Source organism: Macaca mulatta, chromosome 3 (genome assembly GCF_049350105.2).
Source record: "Macaca mulatta isolate MMU2019108-1 chromosome 3, T2T-MMU8v2.0, whole genome shotgun sequence".
NCBI classification, from domain to species: Eukaryota; Metazoa; Chordata; class Mammalia; order Primates; family Cercopithecidae; genus Macaca; species Macaca mulatta.
Genome location: NC_133408.1, coordinates 84011616 through 84035900, shown reverse-complemented (window position 1 = coordinate 84035900; position 24285 = coordinate 84011616). Strand labels below are relative to the sequence as shown.

Genomic DNA, 24285 nt, shown 5'->3' with positions numbered 1-24285 from the left:
AGCCGTGTTCACGGCACTGACAGGTGCCCCTCAGTCTGCAATGGTTCTGCTGAATTTCTATAAACTCTTTGAGTAGCAGGTGTTTGACGAAAGCTAACTACAAAAACTAAAGGCAGCCAGGGCACAAATAAAGGCTGCACTCATGAAGAACACACAGGTGGAGACAGGCCTGCCAGGGTTGTGCTATGGCCCCAAGGGCCCTGGCATGAAAGTTGAACATCCAGCCATCCTCTTAAAGCACAGCTCCCCCAATCTCCTGCCTGGTGGTTGCATCTCACACATTTACCTAACACAGGGAAGACTCTGAAACCCACACTGGGGACCTACACTCCTCCCTCCTCATGTTCTGCTCCACGGAGCCTTTCGGCTGAAAGGGAGCAATGCTTCCCAGCCCCGACAGGTCTGAGCCTTCTCCAGAGACTCCCGTTTCTCACAGCACTGGAAAAAGCCTTCTGGGACAAGGCAGGCATGGGTTTGAGGTCTAGCTCTACCCACTTCGCAAGCCACTTACCTTCTCATAGCCTCAGTGTCCCAATTTGTAAAATAAGTTTGCAGAGCATTAAACAGCATTGTAAGGCACCTCACAAAGAGCCTGGCCCAAAGACTGCGTTCATTGAATGGCAGCCATTATTAAAAGAAGTTAATGTTTTGGCCACTAGCCACATCCCTATTCCACTTGTACTATACATACAAGTGTACAAAACGCACACAAAAAAGAAACATGGTTTTGAAATATCCATGAAGAAGTTAGAGTCACTTCTGTCAACAAAACCCTTAAGAGTTGAGCTATGTATTAATAATCACAATATTTATGCAAATAGTGTACAGTAAAACATTGGTACCCTGACTGTAATCCCAACAGATTCCAAATACGGTGGCTATGGGCTCAGAGACCAGTGACTAAGGCTTTGGGCTTCTGCATGAAGTATCTACAAAGTGCAACCGGACCACATGGGGAAGGCTCACAAGAGCTCCCCGCTCAGAGGGAACCAACATGAGAGCATCATGACCTGCTCCATGCTCTGCACTGAGTTCACCCAACAGAAGGCAGGAGAATCAAGTCAGTGTTTTAAGGCAGGGCTGTCATGACCTCTCAGTCCATGGAGAAGGCAACCCCAGGATCATGGGCTCACTAGTGCAATCCAGGCAGCCAGGGCTGCACCTTCAGAGGTCTAGCTAGCCAGCCCCAGTACTGCTAGTGCATCACTCATGCTCTCATACCTCCACAACCACGTGAAGCTCAAGTGAGGAAGAGGCCATAACGGCATCTGCAAAGTCAAATATGACATAAAGGAAAGGAACTGGTAGTAGTCACAGGAGCCCATAGCTTGGAAAAAGGCTCCAGGCTGTGTAATTAATGCATAGGTTTTATATGTCAGGGGTCAGGGGATGAGGAACTGAACTGCTGGGTGATGGGGTGATCATCACAGTACTTGTAGGCAGGAGAAGAACACTTCTCTGGTCTTTGACTACTGAACGCCACAGGCAGGGGAGCACACAGGGTGAGATTTAGAACAAGAACCACTGTCATCTGCCGCTGGCCATCAGCAGAGGTAGGCCCTGGGTGGCCAGGAGAGTCTGAACTGGGATGGGTCAGTCCTAGCCCCACTGCTGGAAACCCTATACACCACACATACGGCCTCACGTAGGGCCTAAATAGGAGGCCCTGTTTAGGATGAAACGCTCACTAGGAGAGGGAGCAGTTGAGGCCACCGCAGCACCAAGGAGCATGCTGTTTGTGTCCAGGTTGGCCCCACCTTTGTGTAGCCAGAGTGAACTCCATCGTCCAGGCTTGATATCAAGACTGGAATTAAGGTTGGTTCAGGATCCTGCAGCACTGACAGAATACCCTCCTTTCAGTACCTGGCCCGCATGTCCCTCCGAGCATGAGGGCAGCCAGGACAGAGTCACTGTGGGCCCAAAAGATAGTTTGTCCCTGCCAGTCAGCACTGGCCAGGGAAGCCCAGGCAGAAGCCTGCCAAGCACGTCTTACAGCAACCAAAACAGATATCTTTATTGCATATTTTGCACATGTGAAGAATATATCTGTATAAAATTCTAAAGACTTTTGTCCAGACTTAATATTTTTTTCACCTTTATCCCTTTTACCACGCCCTGTAAGCACCCCAGCAGGAGGAAAGAGGAAACAAGTTAATTCAGAACATGTTGTGCCTCAATGTATCTGTAGGTGACTGCCACTTGGGCACCAGCACAGAGCCACCACTGACAGGGTTCAAAGCTTTCACAGGGCAGAAGGAGGTGAGACACCAACAGATCTGGTTCAGGCATGCAGCCCAATTTGTGAGTGAGTCTGCTAACTGGTAACATGCGAGCTGTTCATTTGGATTCACACCTTAATCTTACTGTCCTGAACTCTTAGCTAATGCCTAACCAGCAGCTGGGTAAGGAGAGCCAGTTGGTCAATGAGCCTGACTCTCTGAATTTATTAACTCTGCACCCTCCAGAGTAGCATCTGTAAAAATTCAACCTACCTTTTCATTTTCAATTTACTTGTTTTTGCCTTAGATGTAATAACAGTGGAGCTCTTTGGAACGACCAAGACCTCAAAGGGCCAAAGCTCAAGTGCCCACAGAGGCAATCTCTGAGCAGTCTGGAAAATGCTCAGGAAAACCCATCTGCCCTAGCAGCTGAAATTAACAGCCTCACTGCTTAAGTGTAAACAGGTTTGTTGGTCAAAAGGGGCATCACTGCAGGTTTGACGTCTACCTGGGAACCCTGCACACAGGTGCCCAAACTTACCAAAACACACTTCCCGGGCTCGAGACTCCAGAGAGAACTCTCAGTGTTGATCTTGTGAGTAAGCTTCCCTTCCATGAGGACACGCTCCCCATTTTCTTCCAGCATGGCCACACGAATGGAGCTGCTGCTAAGGGCCACTGAGACCTGAGGACATAGCAGAAGAAAATCATCTCTCCTATCAGGGTGACCACTGGTGTTCTGTATAGTGGGAGGGGTGACAGTTTCCAAGGTACCTGACTGCACACTACAGCGTTGTCATCAGGCTCACCAGGCATCTCAGTGAAGAAAACCGTATCAGCCTAATTTATACCTAGAGCAACCTGCAGATGTCAGCTCATGTAGGTAAATCCACCAAAAAAACTTTCTCAGCATAACTGGTAACATAAAGTGCTATGGTGGAAGCTGCTGTGACCCAATCTTCTTCTCCCTTCTCCAGTTAAGGGAGACCAATTGTCACCGCAAAAAAGTAAGCAGAGGAGACAAGCGGTGAGTATTTTTCCCTTGCCTCCCCTTGTGGCTACCTGGGAGATGCAGGAGCCCAGCCCTGGACCACAGCAACCAAGAGAGCTGACGGGGCTGCACATCCTGAATTGCTTACCCCAGGACTGTTGTACAAGAGACAAGCACCGCCTCTTCCTTCTGTGAGCTACTGCACTGCCTGGTGACTATAGCCTGGTCTTCATCCAAGAGTATGAGACCAATTCCTTTGATTTTGGAAGGCAGCTATGCTCACCATTATACCACCAACTTCCCCACATGGTTTTGCATTTTGTCTCGGTTCTTTACAAAACCAAGCCTCTAAAAGCCTCAGCTCACCTTCATCCCTCTGAGCCTGTCCTAGGCAGACAATGGCCCCATGGCCCTCCCCACTGCCCTAGGAACACCTATCCCTACCCCACCACTTGTCTGTCTCCAGAACTGGACTGGCAGCTGCTGGGAGTAGGATTCCTTTTACTTCATATCATGTATTCCAGCCAGCAGTCTCCAAAGCAGGGTATGCGTACCCCAGGGGGTTCACAGGTCAGTAATTAGAAGAGGAAATAAAACAGAACTTCCATTTACATTTTGTATCTGTATAAGGCATGCATTAAGAAGACACTGGGATCAAGTACTTAAAACTTTTTTCTAATAGGTATGTGGAATAAAAACAATTTGGAAGCTACTCTCCATGTCATCTGGTAGGTGACTCATTAAATGCTTATAAAATGATTGGAAAAAAAGACAACCCAAACTGATAGGTTTTCCAAACTGGAGTTTAGTATTTGCCAATGAAATACAATACCATAACCTAACTGTATTTTAAATATTCATAAATAAAAAATGGAAATGGAAGAAATGATGTGCAGGAGTCACTGCTGTCAGAGTTTTTCTTCTTTTTCTTTAAGAGACACGGCCTCACTGCATTGCCCAGGCTGGAGTGCAGTCGCGTGATCCCAGCTCACTGCTGCATCAAACTCCTGAGCTGAAGCAATCCCTCCACCTCAGCCTCCCAAGTAGCTGGGACTACAGGCAAGTGCCACTATGCCTGGCTAATTTTATTTTTATTTTTTGTAGAGACAGGGGTCTTGCTGTTGCCCAGGCTGGTTTCGAACTCCTGGCCCCAAGCGATCCTACTGCCTCAGCCTCCCAAAGTGCTGGGATGACACATATGAGCCACTACATCCAGCCCATCAGATAGTTTCTAAATGAAAGATAGTTCCTGAGCCATGCAGTGAGGGGAGAAGGTGGCAGAAGGCTGCCCACTGCAGGACACAGTGAAGATATTCTGTTAGGCATGGGCAGCTCTGCCAGGTTCACATGCAGACTCCAAGGAAACATCCTCTCATGAGACCGCAATTCCACTTGCATGACCTTTCATAGGGGAATTTACCATGGAAAAGGGTATTTACTTGGCTAGTCCTATTGAACAATAGGCAACTGAGCTTCATTCCTGACCTTCTAATACCATGAGGAACGTGAGCAAATGGAACAATAGATCCACTCACTCTTGAAATGAACCAGACACATGTTGGGCCAAATCATGTCTAACCATAAACTTGTGTGCAATGGAAACATGACACAGAGGGCCCAAGGCTCCTCGGTCCTGCCTTCACAAGAACAAGCTCACTTAACAAATATAATTCTCCCACCCAGCTCTATATAACATAATTTCCAAATTTGGGGAAGCTTCTCACACTGCCTACCCAGGGGAATGAACCAAATCATCAAGGTAGAAAACCAGACAAGAAATGCTTCCAGAGGTCCCAGGTGAAGATGTCACACTGGGAACAGACAGTCAACTTTCTGACCTCTTGTGACCTGCAGACATAAAAGGCATGAAGAGAAAAAACCCAGATAGTGAAAACGGGAAGAGGGAGGCCAGGAACAGATGAGATGTCAACAAATCTGCGGAAGACAAAAGGAGGAGGGACACAGGAGACAAATTCTATGGCGTAGGAGACATCCAGAAGCCACAGCTACATGGGCTCTAGCTGGGAGTCAGCAGGTATGCAGGGCAGGAGCAAGGCCAGGGGCACATGTGGGAACTGCTGTGGCCCTGGATGCCCCATTGAAAGGGACAGGAATCCCTCTGTTTGCTACAGAAGAATGGAGGACCTTGCTCCAAAGACACTGACCAGCAGTCTGAGGACCTAGTGTGGATGCCTGTGTGTCAAGTGAAGTCCTACTCACTCAAGCATTAGGATGGCCAAGACCCCATGTCCTGTAAAGCAAAGCTGACTGGTCAATCCACTCAGCTATCAGTGGTGGTGGGAAGAGCAGACTTCAGACACACAGTAGACAAACCCATCAATACAGTCCCACACTCAAGAGAATGGGAGAAAAATATTTTTGTATTAAAAAAAAAAAGGGCCAGGCATGGTGGCTCACACCTGTAATCCCAGCACTTTTGGAGGCCGAGGCGGGCAGATCACCTAAGGTTGGGAGTTTGAGACCAGCCTGGCCAAATTGGAGAAAAACACATCTCTACTAAAAACATCTCTACTAAAAAAAACATCTCTACTAAAAACACAAAATTAGCCAGGCACCAGTGGTGTTGCATGCCTGTAATTCCAGCTACTATGGAGACTGAGGCAGGAGAATAGCTTGAACCCAGGAGGCAGAGGTTGCGGTAAGCTGAGATCGCACCATTTCACTCCAGCCTGGGCAATAGGAGTGAAATTCTGTAAAAAAAAAAAAAAAAAAAAAAAAATTACTAGAGAACTGAGGACTGCATCTTATGAGAAAAAACAGCCAGATGAAAACAAGTAAAAAAAATAAATAAATAAATACAGAGCTAATTAGGAAAAAAGATATCCAAAAATTTTCTATTTTATGTCTTCACAGAGATCTGAGAAGATACTATATCCATATAACCAGAATAAAATATGAAAATAGAACAATTAGGCCAAAAAGAAAGAACACAAGAATTTAAAATATAGTAGCTAAAATTAAACTTCAATAAAGAGGCTGGAAGATAAAGTCAAAGAAATCAAGGTAGAAACAGAGATCAATTCAGGCAATCAATTTGGCATTCCAGAAACTATGACAGTAATAAGATAATTTTCCAGAGCCAAAGAAAAATATGCCTCCAGATTGAAAAGTCCCACCAAGAGCTAAGCAGAATGAATGAAAGACTCATGGAATTTTATGACACTGAGTGTTTTTAAAAAGGTCCTAAAAGTTCCAAGGAGGAGAAAAAGCTTACTCACAAAGAGATGGAATAGACTTCCAGAATCAGTAACACTGGGTATAAGAAGATAACCCTTTCAATCTTAATAAGGGGAAATTATTTTTCAGCTAGAATTCTACATACACCCAAATTGAGAAATAAGTGAAAAGTTAAAAATAAATGCATTTGAAGATATACAATTCTACATAAAATATCACTTTGAGAAAAACAAAATGAAGATGAAAACTGAAAAAGAGGAATATCCAACTCAAGTCCAAAACACAGTGTATTTAATCTAGATATGCAGGAAGAAAATACCAGGAGTGTAGCTATACAGCAGAACAGGAAATAACCAGTCTAGAGCGGAGTTCAGGAAGAAAGAGATTTCTAGACAATACACAGTATTAATGAATCTGGCTAATTCTGAGGTTACGATGAAAGTATACTATTTTTGATAACAAGATAAAAAAGAAGGGCAGCAAGAACCCCCAGGAAAACAAGAACGATTTAAGAGATTCCTGATCCAAAGGATGCCAGTGAAAATGGTGGTTACTACGGACCTCCAAAAAGCTCTCCTCCATAAAAGCAACCAAAAAGCTGGCAAAAATTGTCAGTATCTTCTTACGGATTTTGGAAATTAACCAAAGGTTTGTAGGAACCCAGGGAGCATTAATTCAAGGAAAACAACCACATCTCAGTAAGAACAGTGAGCTCTGTGATATTTTAACTTGGCCTAGACCCATCCCCACTCTCCAGGCTCTCAGCAGGCCGCATTCCTGGTACAGCGTAGCAGCCATCGCTGGAGAAAACAGTGCTCTCAGAGCTCTTTCAAAGCTTCATTCTCAAAGAACTGTCATTATTTGACCTGTCTGATGGTTCCCTGTCAGACTTCATTTGCAAGACTGACTGTTTCTGGCTAAACTCAGAAAAGCCTTCCACCCCATCCAGGAGTGTTTGTTGAAAATACAGGCAAGTGTTTTAACTTTGCAGCCCCCTGAGGTGGCAGATAACAACTGAGGTAAACCAAAGGCAAAGGTGGGAAATAAAATGTCCATGGGGACTTTGATAAGCTTTGACATTTTTTCCCAGGAATCTAGAAGGACACATGAATGTATAGAGCTTCAGTGCATGCTCAGGGAAAACCTAAGAAGGCCTTAAGCTCTCACCTCTGGCTGACTTTGACTCAACATCAGCAGGAAATAAAGGCTAAGGCAGTTTTTAACTGCTGGACCAAGCGATGAAGGTATGCTCCAATAGGCAGATGAAGTCCCTCGACAAAAACACGTGTTTACTGATCCCAGGGGTTTAAGGAAATCACCATCCAATAATTACTTGGCCACCAAGTTGACCAAGTAGAGATTTCACGAGTGAGACATAATAAAGAATACAAACGTTACAGAATTAGTTCAGAAAAGTCATTAAATAAGAACAACTATATCACATACCAATAGCAACCATGGGGAAGAAAGGAGCATCTGATTTCCTGAGTCACCCCATTGTGCTATTTAAAAATCCATTTTTCAATAACAGCAAAAAAAAAAAAAAAATTATGAGACTTACAAAGAAACAACAAAGTATGGCCCATACACAGGAAAAAGAAAGCAATCAATAAAATCTGTCCCTGAGGAAGCCTACACATGATCTTAGCAGAAAGCAGTCTCTAACTCAACTATTTTAAATATGCTCAAAGAGCTAAGAAAACTATGCAAAAATTACTAAAAGACAGTATGGGAATAAAGTCTCGTAAGTAGAGAATATCAATAAATATCAGTATCACTATTGATACTGATAGCGAGATAGAAATTATTATTACTATTTTTTAAAGAATCAAATACAAATTCTGGAGTTCAAAAGTAAAACAGGAAAAAGATAAGAGTTCATGAAAGGGGCTCAAAACTTTTTAGCATTTAGAAGAAAGAACAAGCAAACTTGAAGACAGGTCAATTGAGATTACCCAAACTGAGAAACAGGGAAAAAACCGTGAAGAAAAATAAACAGAGCCACAGAACCTGAGGGACACTATTAAACATACCAACATACAGAAGAGAAAAGAAGAAAGAATATTTGAAAGAATGATGGCTAAAAACTTTCCAAATTTGACATGAAAAAAAAATTACACCCAAGAAGGTCAATGAATTCCAAGTAAAATAAACTAAAAGGAAGCCAGCCTCACCTAGATGTCAAAATCAAACTGTCAAAAAAAGCCAAGTCAATAATGAAGGAACAGAACAAAAACAAGGAATAAAATCTTCAGAACTTACTATAAAGCTACAGTAATCAAAACAGTGTGGTAGTGGCATAAGGACAGTCATCTACACAGATCAATGGAACAGAATTAAAAGTCTAGTAAACGGCCGGGCACAGTGGCTCATGCCTATAATCCTAGCACTTTGGGAGGCCAAGTCGGGCGGATCATGAGGTCAGGAGATTGAGACCATCCTGGCTAACGTGGTGAAACCCTGTCTCTACTAAAAATACAAAAAAATTATCCACGTGTGGTGGCGGGCACCAGTAGTCCCAGCTACTCAGGAGGCTAAGGCAGGAGAATGGTGTGAACCTGGGAGGCGGAGCTTGCAGTGAGCAGAGATCACGCCACTGCACTCCAGCCTGGGTGACAGAGCAAGACTCTGTCTCAAAAAACAAAACAAAACAAAACAAAAAGTCCAGTAACACGTCAGGCGTGGTAGCTCACACCTGTAATCCCAGCACTCTGGGAGGCTGAGGCAGGCGGATCACGAGGTCAAGAGATCAATATCATCCTGGCCAACATGGGAAACCCTATTTCTACTAAAAATACAAAAGTTAGCTGGGCGTGGTGGTGCGTGCCTGTAGTCCCAGCTACTCGGGAGGGTGAGGCAGGAGAATCGCTGGAACCTGGGAGGCAGAGGTTGCAGTGAGCCAAGATCATGTCACTGCACTCCAGCCTGGCAACAGAGTAGAGTGAGACTCCATCTCAAAATAAAGTCTAGTAACAAACTCATACACTTATGATCAACTGATTTTAGACAAGAGTACCAAGAAAATTCAATGGAAAAAGAATAGTATTTTCAAGTAATTGTACCATGAGAACTGAGTATCCACATGCAAAAGAATGAAACTGTTTTACTAATTCAAAATGAAGTTGGACAACTATTTCATAGCATATAATAAATTTTTTAAACTCAAAATGGATCAAAAACCTAAATGCAAGAGCTAAAATTTGTGATCCTGGGTTAGACAATGGTGTTTTAGATATAACACCACAAGCAGCCAAAGCAAAAAAAAAAAAAAAGTGACTTCATCAAAATTTAAAACTTTTGTGCTTCAAAGAGTAGTATCAAGAAAGCAAAGACGACCCATAAAATGGGAGAAAATAGCTGCAAATAATGTATCTGACAAGGATGTAGTATCTAGAATATGTAAAGAAGTCTTACAACTCAACAATAAAAAGACAAACACCCCAATTAAAACATGCATATGAACTTGAATAGGCATTTCTCCAAAGAAGATATACAAGTGGAAAATAAGGACGTAAAAAGATGCTCAATGTTATTAGTCATGAGGGAAATGCAAATCAAAACAACAAAATCCTACTTCACACCCAGTAGGATAGCTACAATTAAAAAACAAAACCGAAACAGACAACAACAAGGGTTGATGAGGATATGGAGAAATATGAACCCTCATACATTTCTGGTAGATCTGTAAAATATAAAATGGTGCAACTACTTTGGAAAACTGTTTGACGGTTCCTCAAAAAGTTAATTACAGAGGCACCACATGACCCAGCAATTCCACCCATAGGTATATACACTAGTGGTGAAGACAAAAAAACGTATGTCCAGAGAACTGGAAGCATATGTCCATGTATGGGTGGTAAAGGGAAAGACTGGGGGTACAAGTAGATGCACAGTGGGGAAACACAGAGATGCCTCTTTCTCTCTAGCCTCATTCCACAGGACAAGTCCTCAGATGCCAGCAAAGGACAAGCAAGGTAGTCTGAAGGAAGAAAAGAGATTGAGACCACCTTAGAAACAATCTTGTGGCACACTCATGTTCAGGCAGATGCCATGTAACAGGCCAGAAGTCATCACCCTTAAGTTCTGATGAGAATCCTACCACTGAGGCCCCTCTAAGACTAGGAAGATATCCAGGAAGCTGAGCAATGTGTCCCTTACCAAACAATAAATAAGATGAAGATACACATGCAAGTGCACTGTGTGTAGATATACCCAAAAAACACATCCACGTGTACGGAGCATAATTAAAGTTATATTCGATGCAAAAACCAGTTTAAAACTCAGAGTACTCACAACCAACATGGCACAAAATCCTTATTCACATACAACTTGTAACAGATGGTGTATACAATCTAGATCATTTTATTACAATTTTTAAAAATCAAGTGTCCATTTTCAGCTTCAGTTGTATCTAATTTTGTTCAATTTCAAGTTCTATCTGTATGTTTTAAATATTTGCATTTTAGAATGCCTGTATCTAATCAAATACAATGGGAAGATCAACTGTAAGTGATAAAATTCATACTATGTTAGGCTGTTGGTTATGAATAAATGAGATGGGGCCCAAATTGCCACTTAGAAGTCTTCTATGAAGAAAACAAATCATTTCTACAACAATTAAATTAGAAACCATTGGCAGAATTTAGACAAAACGACTCTAATGGGGTAAAAAGATCAAAGTGGATTATAAGGCAGCTAAAGTTCAAATAACTGACCAAAGAAACTCTACCAAATGCAATCTACTCCTATCTAATCTTGATTCAAATTTCAGAAGCCATGAAAAAACAAAGAACCAATTAACTTGAATACACAAAAATTAGTAAGGTGAGGCAGGGCATGGTGGCTCATGCCTATAATTCCAGCGCTTTGGGAGACTGAGGCAGGGGGATTACTTGAGCCTAGGAGTTTAAGACAAGCCTGAGCAACACAGGGAGACTTCATTTCTACAAAAAAAAAAAATTTAATTAATAGGATGTGGCAGTTCGTGCCTGTGGTCTCAGCTTCCTGGGAGGCTGAGACAGGAGGATCAATATAAATCAACTCAAAAGGTTAATAACAAAATGGGACAACAGATCAGCAATACATATCACATACAAAGGACTGATCTCTCTAATATATACAGAACTCCTAGAAATCAATAAGAAAACATACAGCAACCTAATAGAAAATGGGCAAAAGATGTAACTAGTTCAAAGGACAGTCACATGTAGAAAGATGCTCCACCTCACTCTAAGAGAAATACAAATTCATACTAGACACAGATACTATTTTTCATCTACTCAACTTACGAAACCCCAAAGTTTGATAACATACTATTGTCAGCAAATTTGTGAAAAACCGAGGGCTCTTATACATTGTTGATGGATACATAAGTTAGTATAACCCCATATGGAAGATAATTTAGCAACACTTATAGAAATTAGAAATACAGGCTGGGTGCAGTGGCTCAGGCCTGTAATCCCAGCACTCTGGGAGACCAAGGTAGATGGACTGCATGTGCCCAGGAGTTCAAGATCAGCTTGAGCAACGTGAGAAAACCCCATCTCTACAAAATACAAAAAATCATCTGGGCATGGTGGTGCATGCTTGTAGTTACAGCTGCTCAGGAGGCTGAGATGGGAAGATTGCTTAAGCCTAGGGAGGACAAGGCTGCAGCGGGCCATGATGGGTGACAGAACAAAACCCTGTCTCAAAAAAAAAAGAAATTAGAAATACATATACCTTTCAATCTAGCAACTACACTTCATGGACTTTTTTCTATATAAAATGCATATATGCAAAATGAAGTTTATTAAAGGGCATTGTTTTATTGTTTACAACAGGAAAGATTGGAAACAACCTAAATGTCCATTAAGAAGACATTGGTTTAATAATCAGCCTATAGTTTGAAGGGGGAAAAAGCAAAGAACAGGAGTCCCAGGTGTGAGGGATGGTGGGTTTGGGGCTTGAGCCAGATGACCAGGGAAAGCAAGGTCTATCTAGAATTTACTGGGCACCCCTCAGGCACTTGGGGACACGGAGGTAAAAAGAGATGGGAGTCTCCTTGGTGGGGCCAAAATGACACTGGGCAAGGGCATTAAGATCATCTTAAAAAGTGGAATGCACCATCTTTGCTAAAGGTGGGGACAGAGCAATACATGTTCATACTTGATTATATATACATAAAAACATGTGTTGAAATATCCCCAAAACCAGTTATGTGATGACTTAGGTTAGGGCTAGCTGGGGAGGGGTCAGGACAAGACAGAAAAGACACAGAGGCAGGACAGGGATTTTTGTTGTTGTTACACATGTTTGTGCTTTTGAACATATAAATGTGTTATGCACTCAAAAATTATGTAAATGCAAAAATAATGCAGTCTATTAGTCTTTTCTGCTATAGAAGTTTCCTATAATAAAACATCTTCCTGCATTTTTTCCTAAGCAACTTCTAAGAACACGTTATGGAGCTTTTAACACAAATTCCAGCACTTACATCAAGCTCACAGGCAAGGCCTCACTACGAATCTAAGCCTCGGAATGAGTTAGAGCCATACATGACACGCCTAGTGGCTAAGGTGGTGTTCCAAAAGGTACCCAGGGTGAGGACAAAAATGGCAGGTCACGACAGTGATTACACCAGCCTGCAGGAACACTCACAATCTATGAGGAAGAAGACTCAAGGGAAACAGATTCACTTGTCACTCAATAACATCCAATCATGACTTCATTTGCAATAAGGCCATAAAACAGGGTGGGGGTGAGAGGACCTCGGTTCTGGTGTATGATCTACCATCATCCCACCATGAGAGTTTTCTCATCTGCAAAATGAGAGGTTAAACTAAAAATCTCTGGAATTTAATTTTCAAAAGCATTGCAATTCTGTGTGATTCAATGAAATGCCAGGTTTATAACCACTCAGGTCTGACATGAACAATCACAAAAACATCTGTCATTAAACTCAAAGTTCCTTGTCTCTATTCTATGGGTACACCAGCAAGAGAGAGAGAGGGAATCAGCTGCTTTTCCTAAACAGAGCAGAGTAGATTGAGCAAAGAACATGTGATGGAAAAGACCTAACCACATTTTACTAATGTATGAAATTAAAAGCTTCATTTTGAGAAGTTTTCATTCACTAGCAAGATGATTTTTTAAAATATTACAAGGTAAAATAGGAATACTCTATTTTTCTTCTAAAAACATAAAGCATTATGCACACACTCTCATTTGTCTCCCACTACCCTTGAGAGGCAAGTGTGAACTCATCATATCCATTTCTACAGAAAAGGGATCAATGAGAAATTCCAGGAGAGGCAAAGCTCCGATAATGCCTGCATCAAGCTACAGCTGGAGAGTTGAGATCTGGCTCTCCTGTGAAGCTCTATCCACAGCTCTAACACAAACACTGGGCTGCCTGAGCAAAGCCCCTGAATCACCAACACAGAACAGATTTTGATTTTAACAGTTGAGTTGTTGCAGCCGGGGTTACCATCGTGACAATGCCCAATAGGTGCCACAGACAAAAACCAAAAATAAACACTGCTGACAGGCAACCGTGACAGGTACACTTAGGGAATAACCAGAGCCAGGCCAGAAAGAAAGTACAGCTCTGAAGAAAAACACTTAGACAAGCAAAATCCAAGAGATACAAAATAAACTTTTTCCAAAGTTTTAAGTGAGGCATGACTTTAAAAAAAAATCACTCAGCAATTAAGACACCAAGAATTTTTATTTTTACTTTATTTTTTATTTTTTTTGAGATAGGGTCTCACTCTGTTATCCAAGGTGGAGTGCAGTGGCACAATCACAGTTCGCAGAAGCCTTGACCTCCTGGGCTCAGGTAATCCTCCCACCTCTGCCTCCCAAGTAGCTAGGACTACAGCTGCATACCACCACACCCAGCTAAATTTTTTTTATATTGTTTTGTAGAGATGGGGTTTCACCATGATGCCCAGGCTGGTCTCAAATTCCTGGGCTCAAGCGATCTGCCCACCTCAGCCTCCCAAAGTGCTGGGATTACAGGCTTGAGCCACCATGCCCAGCCAAGAATTTTTAAAAGAGGTCTGCAGTGTTGTAAGAATGACATGGGGAAAAAAAAATACTGTTGAAGGAGAAAAAAAAGTTTTTCCAACCACACAGGAGATGAAGCATGCCACCAAGGCAGATCACCAGTACAAATTAGGTCAGCAGGTGTCACAAAAGGCCAATGCTATTGTCACATAGATATACCGTGTTAACAAATAAATTAGGCAAGCCACTACTAAATAAACCACTGAAAAAAGAAGTCCCTTCCTTCCATCCTTCTATCCTGATATTTATAACCAAACTTCACCTTTGACCCTTCCCTGAGGTGAGAGAGAACACTAGCTCCAGAGCAAGCCTTGATTATTGCCTGGCTCTTTTTGGCTGAGACCATGCACACACAGTTCTCAGTATCCCTCATGGGTGCACAGTGACTGCCTGCATGATAGGAGGACTGGAGGGGACAACTCACTATTTCAAGACACAGAGAGGGAACCACACAAGTGCTGGTTAAATACACAAACCAACCAGTTTTAGGTTCTATACAGCACCTGCCTCCATCTTGCTCATTTATTTGCTGACTTTTACTGCTGCACCCCACTGGGATATAAGCTCCAAACCAGCAGTCTTGTCTGTCTTGGTGATTCCCACATGCCCAGTTCCTGGGATAAAGCACAGCCCACATGTTTAGAAAATGTCTAATGTAGAATGAGCCAAATCCAGGGCTATCCTTGGTGATAGTAGAGCCACATCATCTTAGAGGTCATAACAAGTGTATTTGAGAGAGGTGTAAATCTGAACTTGAGACAAGACATAGGGCAGGACCTTCATAACACGGTGTTGACCATAGGGCAGAATCATGGCATCAACATCCCAGATAGTCAACAAGTACATCTGAGACACCATTTCCAGTGGGGAGTTGTCCCAGGTAGCTGTGCAAAGTATGGTGAAAGCTGTTAGCTAACCTGGGTCTCTTAAGTCAAAAAAAGAGAAAATAACCAGTTTCAGCTTGGGCCTAATACAAACCCTTTCAGCGAAAGCCCCAGAGGTTCACAGAGCATTTCAGAAGACAGATAAAGAACCAGGAAACTGTAATTTTTTTAGCCAAGTGAATGAAGCATGGCAATCAATGCTTTTCATAATTTATTCAACTACATACATGGCAATACTAACAAAAAATGAAATAGAAATCAACACCTAACCCACCAAAATCCCAAAATTCTGGATAAACTACTTGGGAAGAGCTGTTAGTTCCTGCTCCTGGCCTATTAAAAACAGACAGGAAGTAGTCATTTGAAGCTAGAATTCCTTGTGGATGATCCCTAGTGATCTGGTCTGACTTTGATCTTAAAATTATACTGAAGTCTATGATTCTAGAGGTCACCAGTTGCTGGTAAGAGATATAACGGGGATGTGGGGTGGGAAGAAGGGAAAACTGAGCACACAGCTACTTCCTGCTGAAGCCAGGCCACCAGCAACTCACTGATCTGTGCCTGTGGTACCTTAAAGGCACAGGGCACTTGCAAAAGTCTCAGTCTTCTTAGGGATGCTATGGACCCCACCCAAACTCCTACACACAGGGCAGGTTTAGGACATGTCTGCCTATTTCAAGTGGCCCCTGGAGAATGAAGGAGAGACTGCAGAGGGAGTGGTCACGGAGTCAGAAGGCACAGGACAGGAGGGCCAGAGGGATTCAGCTCCAGGCCAGCCTGGACTTCACACCTACCCAGGCCAGGCAGGAATGGGACTAAGCCTAGTCACCTTACTGCACCATGTGGGATGCAGGGTGCAAGCCAAGTTGCCCCCACTATACAGAGAGGTTCATTTCCTATAAATGCACATGAGACGTGTTCCAGGACAGTGTCTCCTTCTAAGAAGCCAGCACCACTTGTTTGTATAGAGTAAGGAGGGTAGCCCAGAGTGAAAAGCATAAGGTTTAGAAGCAGACATACCTGACTCAAACCACAGCTTTGCTACTTCATTCATGCAGCTATTCATTCATTCAAAAACTTATCCAGAGTGCTCACTGTTCCAGGCATAACAACAAGGGAGATGACACTGTGGATTTTCCAAGTTAACTTGGATGATTCAGTAACTTCTCTCAGCTTCAATTTCTCATCTATAAAATAGAATGAATGATATGGGGGGATCTGGCAAGATAGTCGAATAGGAATAGCTCTGGTCTGCAGCTCCCAGTGAGACCAACGCAAAAGGTGGGTGATTTCTGCATTTCCAACTGAGGTACCCTGTTCATCTCACTGGGACTAGTTAGGCAGTGAGCACAGCCCACGGACGGTGAGCCGAAGTAGGGTGGGACATCGCCTCACCTGGGAAGTGCAAGGAGCGGGGGGCCTCCCTTTCCCAGCCAAGGGAAGCCATGAAGGACTGTGCTATCCGGCCCAGATACCAAGCTTTTTCCAAGGTTTTTGCAGTCCACAGACCAGGAGATTCCCTCATGTGCCTAAACCACCAGGGCCCTGGGTTTCAAGCACAAAACTGGGAGGCTGTTTGAGCAGACACTGAGCTAGCTGCAGGAGTTTTTTGGTTTTTTGTTTTTTGCATACCCCAGTAGCACCTGGAACCCCAGCAAGACAGAACCGCTCACTCCCCTGGAAAGGAGGCTGACACCAGGGAGCCAAGGGACGATGGAGCTTGGTGTCTGCCATTACTGAGGCTTGGGTAGGTGGTTTTCCCTTAACAGTGCTAAAGAGGCCTGGAAGCTCAGACTGGGTGGAACTTAACTTAAAGAGGCAAAGTGGCTGTGGCCAGACTGCCTCTATAGATTCCTTCTCACTGGGCAGGGCATCTCTGAAAGAAAGGCAGCAGCTCCAGTCAGGGGCTTATAGATAAAACTCCCATCTCCCTGGGACAGAGCACCTGGGAGAAGGGATGGCTGAGAGTGCAGCTTCAGCAGACTTAAACGTTCCTGCCTGCCAGCTGTGAAGAGAGCAACGGATCCCAACAAGGAGGATTCTCCCAGCACAGCGCTTGAGCTCTGCTAAGGGACAGACTGCCTCCTCAAGTGGGTCCCTGACTCCCATACTTCCTGATTAGGAGAGACCTCCCAACACGGGCTGAGAGACACCTCATACAGAAGAGCTCTAGCTGGCACTAGCCCGGTGCCCCTCTGGGATGAAGCTTCCAGAGGAAGGAGCAGGCCGCAATCTTTGCTGTTCTGCAGTCTCCACTGGTGATACCCAGGCAAATAGGGTCTGGAGTGTACCTCAGCCAACTGCAGCAGACCTGCAGAAGAGGGGCCTGTTAGAAGAAAAACTAACAAACAGCAACAACATCAACATCCAAAAAAAAAAAGACCCCCACACAAAAAACCCATCCAAAGGTCATCAGCCTCAAAGATCAAAGGTAGATAAATCCATGAAGATGAGGAAAAAACCAGCACAAAAACGCTGAAAATTCCAAAAACCAGAATGCCTCTTCTCCAAATGATCGCAACTCCTCTCCAGCAAGGGCACAAAACTGGACGGAGAATGAGTCTGACAAACTGACAGAAGTAGGCTTCAGAAGGTGGACAATAACAAACTCTTCTGAGCTAAAGGACTACGTTCTAACCCAATGCAAAAAAGTGAAGAACCTTGACAAAAGGTTACAGGAACTGCTAACTAGAATAACCAGTTTAGAGAAGAACATAAATTACCTGATGGAGCTGAAAAACACAGGATGAGAACTTCGTGAAGCATACACAAGTATCAATAGCCAAATTGATCAAGCAGAAGAAAGAATATCAGAGACTAAAGATCAACTTACTGAAATAAGGCATGAAGACAAGATTAGGGAAAAAAGACTGAAAAGGAACAAACAAAGCCTCTAAGAAATATGGACTATGTGAAAAGACCAAACCTACGATTGACTGGGGATCCCTAAAAGTGACAGGGAGAATGAAAACAAGTTGGAAAACACACTTCATGATATTATCCAGGAGAACTTCCCCAACCTAGTAAGACAGGCCAACATTCAAATTCAGGAAATACAGAAAACACCACTAAGATACTGCTCGAGAAGAGCAACCCCAAGACACATAATCATCAGATTCTCCACGGTTTAACACAGGAAAAAATGTTAAGGGCAGCCAGAGAGAAAGGTCAGGTTATCTACAAAGGGAAGCCCATCAGACTAACAGCAGATCTCTCTGCAGAAACTCTACAAGCCAGAAGAGAGTGGAGGCCAATATTCCATATTCTTAAAGAAAAGAATTTTAAACCCAGAATTTCATATCCAGCCAAACTAAGCTTCGTAAGTGAAGGAGAAATAAAATCCTTAACAGACAAGCAAATGCTGAGGGATTTTGTCACCACCAGGCCTGCCTTACAAGAGCTCCTGAATGAAGCACTAAATATGGAAAGGAAAAACCGGTACCAGCCACTGCAAAAACATACCAAAATAAAAAGACCAACAACACTATGAAGAAACTGCATCAACTAATATGCAAAATAACCAGCTAGCATCATGACAACAGAATCAAATTCGCACATAACAATATTAACCTTAAATGTAAATGCGCTAAATGCCCCAATTAAAAGACACAGATGGGCCAAGTGCGGTAGCTCATGCCTGTAATCCCAGCACTTTGGGAGGCTAAGATGGGTGCATTACGAGGTCAGGAGTTTGAGACCAGTCTGGCCAATATGGTGAAACCCCGTCTCTACTAAAAATACAAAAATAAGCTGGGTATGGGGGCGTGCACCTGTAGTTCCAGCTACTTGGGAGGCTGAGGCAGGAGAATCACTTGAACCTGGGAGGCGGAGGTTGCAGTGAGCCAAGATCACGCCACTGACTCCAGCATGGGCAACAGAGCAAGACTCTGTCTCAAAAAAAATACCACACAGACTGGTAAATTGCATAAAGAGTCAAAATCCATCGGTGTGCTGTATTCAGGAGACCCAGCTCATGTGCAAAGACACACATAGGCTCAAAATAAAGGGATAGAGGAATATTCACCAAGCAAATGGAAAGCAAAAAAAAGCAGGGGTTGCAATGCTAGTCTCTGATAAAACAGACTTTAAACCAACAAAGATCAAAAAAGACAAAGAAGGGCATTACATAATGGTAAAGGGATCAATGCAACTAGAAGAGCTGACTATCCTAAATATATATGCACCCAATACAGGAGCACCCAGATTCATAAAACAAGTTCTTAGAGACCTACAAAGAGACTTAAGACTCCCAAACAATAATACTGGGAGACTTTAACACCCCACTGTCAATATTAGACAGATCAACAAGACAGAAAATTAACAAGGATATTCAGGACTTGAACTCAGCTGTGGACCAAGCTGACCTAATCAACAGAATATACATTCTTCTCAGCACCACATAGCACTTATTCTAAAATCAACCACATAATTGGAAGTAAAACACTCCTCAGCAAATGCAAAAGAACGGAAATCATAACAGTCTCTCAGACCACAGTGCAATCAAATTAGAACTCAGGATTAAGAAACTCACTCAAAACTGCACAACTACATGAAAACCGAACAATTTGCTCCTGAATGACTACTGGGTAAATAATGAAATTAAGGCAGAAATAACGAGTTCTTTGAAACCAATGAGAACAAAGAGACAACATACCAGAGTCTCTGGGATACAGCTAAAATGGTGTTAACAGGGAAATTTATAGCACTAAATGCCCACATCAGAAAATGGGAAAGATCTAAAATTGACACCCTAACATCACAATTAAAAGCACTAGAGAAGCAAGAGCAAACAAATTCAAAAGCTAGCAGAAGATAAGAACTGAGATCAGAGCAGAACTGAAGGAGACAGAGACATGAAAAACCCTTAGAAAAAAATCAATGAATCCAGGAACTGGTTTTTTTAAAAGATTAACAAAATAGACCACTAACCAGAATAATAAAGAAGAAAGGAGAATGGAATCATACACACACAATGAAAAAAGATAAAGGAGATATCACCACTGATCCCACAGAAATACAAACTACCATCAGAGAATACTATGAACATCTCTATGCAAATAAACTAGAAAATCTAGAAGAAATGGATAAATTCCTGGACATATACAACCTCCCAAGACTAAACCAGGAAGAAGTCAAATCCCTGAAAAGACCAATAACAAGTTCTGAAATTGAGGCAGTAATTAACAGCCTACCAACCAAAAAAAGCCCAGGGCCAGACGGATTCACAGCCAAATTCTACCAGAGGTACAAAGAGGAGCTGGTACCATTCCTTCTGAAACTATTTCAAACAACAGAAAAAGAGAGATTCCTCCCTAACTCATTTTATGAAGCCAGCATCATGCTTATTCCAAAATCTGGCAGAGACACAACAAAAAAAGAAAATTTCAGGCCAATATCCCTGATGAACATCAATGCGAAAATCCTGAATAAAATACTGGCAAACTGAATCCAGAAGCACATCAAAAAGCTTATCCACCATGATCAAGTCGGTTTCATCCCTGGGATGAAGGCTGGTTCAACATATGAAAATCAATAAATGTAACCCATCACATAAACAGAACCAATGACAAAAACCACATGATTATCTCAATAGATGCAGAAAAGGCCTTCAATAAAATTCAACACCCCTTCATGCTAAAAACACTCAATAAACTAGGTACTAATGGAACATATCTCAAAATAATAAGAGCTATTTATGACAAACCCATAGCCAATATCATACTGAATGGGCAAAAGCTGGAAGCATCCCTTTGAAAATCAGCACAAGACAAGGATGCCCTCTCTCACCACTCCTATTCAACACAGTATTGGAAGTTCTGGCCAGGGCAATCAGGCAAGAGAAAGAAATAAAGGGTATTCAAATAGCAAGGGAGGAAGTCAAATTGTCTCTGTTTGCAAATGACATGATTGTCTATTTAGAAAACCCTATTGTCTCATCCCAAAAACTCCTTAAGCTGATAAGCGACTTCTGCAAAGTCTCAGGATACAAAATCAACGTGCAAAAATCACAAGCATTCCTATACACCAATAATAGACAAGCAGAGAGCCAAGTCATGAATGAACTCCCATTCACAATTGCTACAAAGAAAATAAAATACCTAGGAACGCAACTTACAAGGGACATGAAAGACCTCTTCAAGGAGAACTACAAACCACTGCTCAAGGAAATAAGAGAGGACACAAACAAATGGAAAAAAAATCCATGCTCATGGATAGAATAATCTGTATCATGAAAATGGCCATACTGCCCAAAGCAATTTATAGATGCTATGCTATTCCCATTAAGCTACCACTGACTTTCTTCACAGAACTAGAAAAAACTACTTTAACTCTCATATGGAACCAAAAAAGAGCCCACATAGCCAAGACAATCCTAAGCAAAAAGAACAAGGCTGAAGACATCGCACTACCTGACTTCAAACTATACTATAAGGCTACAATAACCAAAACGGCATAGTACTAGTACCAAAACAGATACATAGACCAATGGAACAGAACAGAGGCCTCAGAAATAACACCACACATCTACCACTATCTGATCTTCGACAAACCTAACAAAAACAAGCAATGGGAAAAGGATTCCCTATTTAATATACAGTGCTGGGAAAACTGGCTAGCCATGTGCAGAAACCAGAAACTAGGCCCCTTCCTTACACCTTATACAAAAATTAACTCAAGATGGATTAAAGACTTAAACATAAAACCTAAAACCATGAAAACCCTAGAAGAAAACCTAGACAACAGTATTCAGGATATAGGCATGGACAAAGACTTCATGACTAAAACACCAAAAGCAACTGCAACAAAAGCCAAAATTGACAAATGGGATCTAATTAAACAAAAGAGCTTCTGCTCAGCATAAGAAACTATCAGAATGAACAGGCGACCTACAGAATGGGAGAAAATTTTTGCAATCTATCCATCTGACAAAGGTCTAATATCCAGAATCTGCAAGAAATTTACAAGAAAAAAAACAACCCCATAAAAGGTGGGCAAAGGATATGAACAGACACTTCTCAAAAGAAGACATTTATGTGGCCAATAAACATGCAAAAAAAGCTCATCATCACTGGTCATTAGAGAAATGCAAATAAAAACCACAACGAGATACCATCTCATGCCAGTTAGAACCGCAATCATTAAAAAGTCAGGAACCAACAGATGCTGGAGAGGATGTAGAGAAATAGGAACACTTTTATACTGTTGGTGGAAGTGTAAATTAGTTCAACCATCGTGGAAGACAGTGTGGCGATTCCTCAAAGATCTAGAACCAGAAATACCATTTGACCCAGCAATCTCATTACCGGGTATCTATACACCCAAAGGATTATAAATCATTCTACTATAAAGACACAGGCACATGTATGTTTACTGCAGCACTATTTACAACAGCAAAGACTTGGAACCAACCCAAATCCCCATCAATGATAGGCTGGATAAAGAAAATGTAGCATATATACATCATGGAATACTATGCAACCATAAAAAAGAATAAGTTCATGTCCTTTGCAGGTACATGGATGAAGCTGGAAACCATCATCCTGAGCAAATTAACACAGGAACAGAAAACCAAACACGGCATGTTCTCACTCATAAGTGGGAGATGAACAATGAAAACACACAGACACAGGGAGGGGAACATCATACACTGGGGCCTGCCAAGGGGTCAGGGGAAAGGGGAGGGAGAGCATTAGGACAAATACCTAATGCATGTGGGGCTTAAAACCTAGATAACGGGTTGATAGGTGCAGCAAACCACCATGGCACATGTATACCTACGTAACAAACCTGCACGTTCAGCACATATATCCCTTAAAGTAAAATAAAACTTAAAGTAAAATAAAAATTTTTTAAAATAAATTAAAAACAAAAAAGAAATTGCTTACTTCACGGGTTGCAGGTTCTCATGAAGAAGGAAATATGGATACAGTTTCTGGCATATATCAAATTTTTTTATATTATGGATTTAAATTATGTAATGTCCCATTTTGCACTGTTACTTGAGTTTTTTAATAAGCAGAAATTATCTATTTACAACAACCTATGATAATGTTATTCTTATCACAATTCCTTGAGTAGACATCTCTCTCCCACTAAAAGATTAAACTTCCAGTGGGAATGATGGCTCACACCTGCAATCCCAGCTACTCAGGAGACTGAAGTGGGAGGATCACTTGAGGCCAGGATTTCAAGACCAGCTTGGGAAACAGCAGGACTCCATCTCTACAAAAAAAATTTTAAAACTTAACCAGGCATGATAGCAAGCACCTGAAGTCCCAGTTACTCAGGAGGCTAAGGTGGGAGAATAGCTTGAACCCAGGAGTTCAAGGCTGCAGTGAGTCGTGATCATGCCATTGCACTCCAGCCTGAGTGACAGAATGAGGTCAACTCTATTTAAAAAAAAAAGATTAAACTTATACTCACTTAAACTCATTAGATGGAGGTTTCAGAAACTTTAGTTTTTGAAACTCAAGTTGTGAATGTTACAGGTACATCATGACATGGCTCCCTGTTCCATGGAAGAGCCTCACAGCACACAGGCCTGGCCATCCACTTCATCATTGTGACCTGGGTTCTTTGCTTTGCCTCTCAGGACTGGATGGGGCTTCAATGGGTCTCACCCATGACCTGATGTAGCCTAAAGGGGGGTGACGGGGTGTTTGTAGCTGAAGAAAAATAAGTTTTGTGTTTGTTGTTGAGGGGAGCAAAGGCCCACAGCCTGACACCTGTTCCCTGAGGAGGCATAAAAGAAACCTGGGGAAAGCAGAATGGTTGGTATCAGTGCACAAACTACAGGCCTACCCATCACGCCACTAAGCAGTAACAGAGGCACAGGGAATGACACCAGGTGGCTGGCCCCAGCAGGGATGGCATGCCCTTTGAGGACTCCAAGTCAACCTTAAAAAAGAGGGTGTGGGGACCAGGAAGCTTATCCTCGGCACAT

General features: G+C 42.4%; 2 protein-coding genes across 2 annotated transcripts in view; one reads left to right on the top strand and one right to left on the bottom strand.

Annotated features, from left to right (window-relative positions):
• The window catches only part of OGDH (oxoglutarate dehydrogenase), a 474703-nt gene that overhangs the window by 174100 nt on the left and 276318 nt on the right, over positions 1-24285 (top strand). The window lies entirely within an intron of this gene.
• Positions 1-24285, bottom strand: part of NUDCD3 (NudC domain containing 3) — a 106609-nt gene that overhangs the window by 17948 nt on the left and 64376 nt on the right. Inside the window, 1 exon segment of the mRNA NM_001266593.1 lies at positions 2761-2904. Within this exon segment, the coding sequence (NP_001253522.1) occupies positions 2761-2904 (144 nt within the window).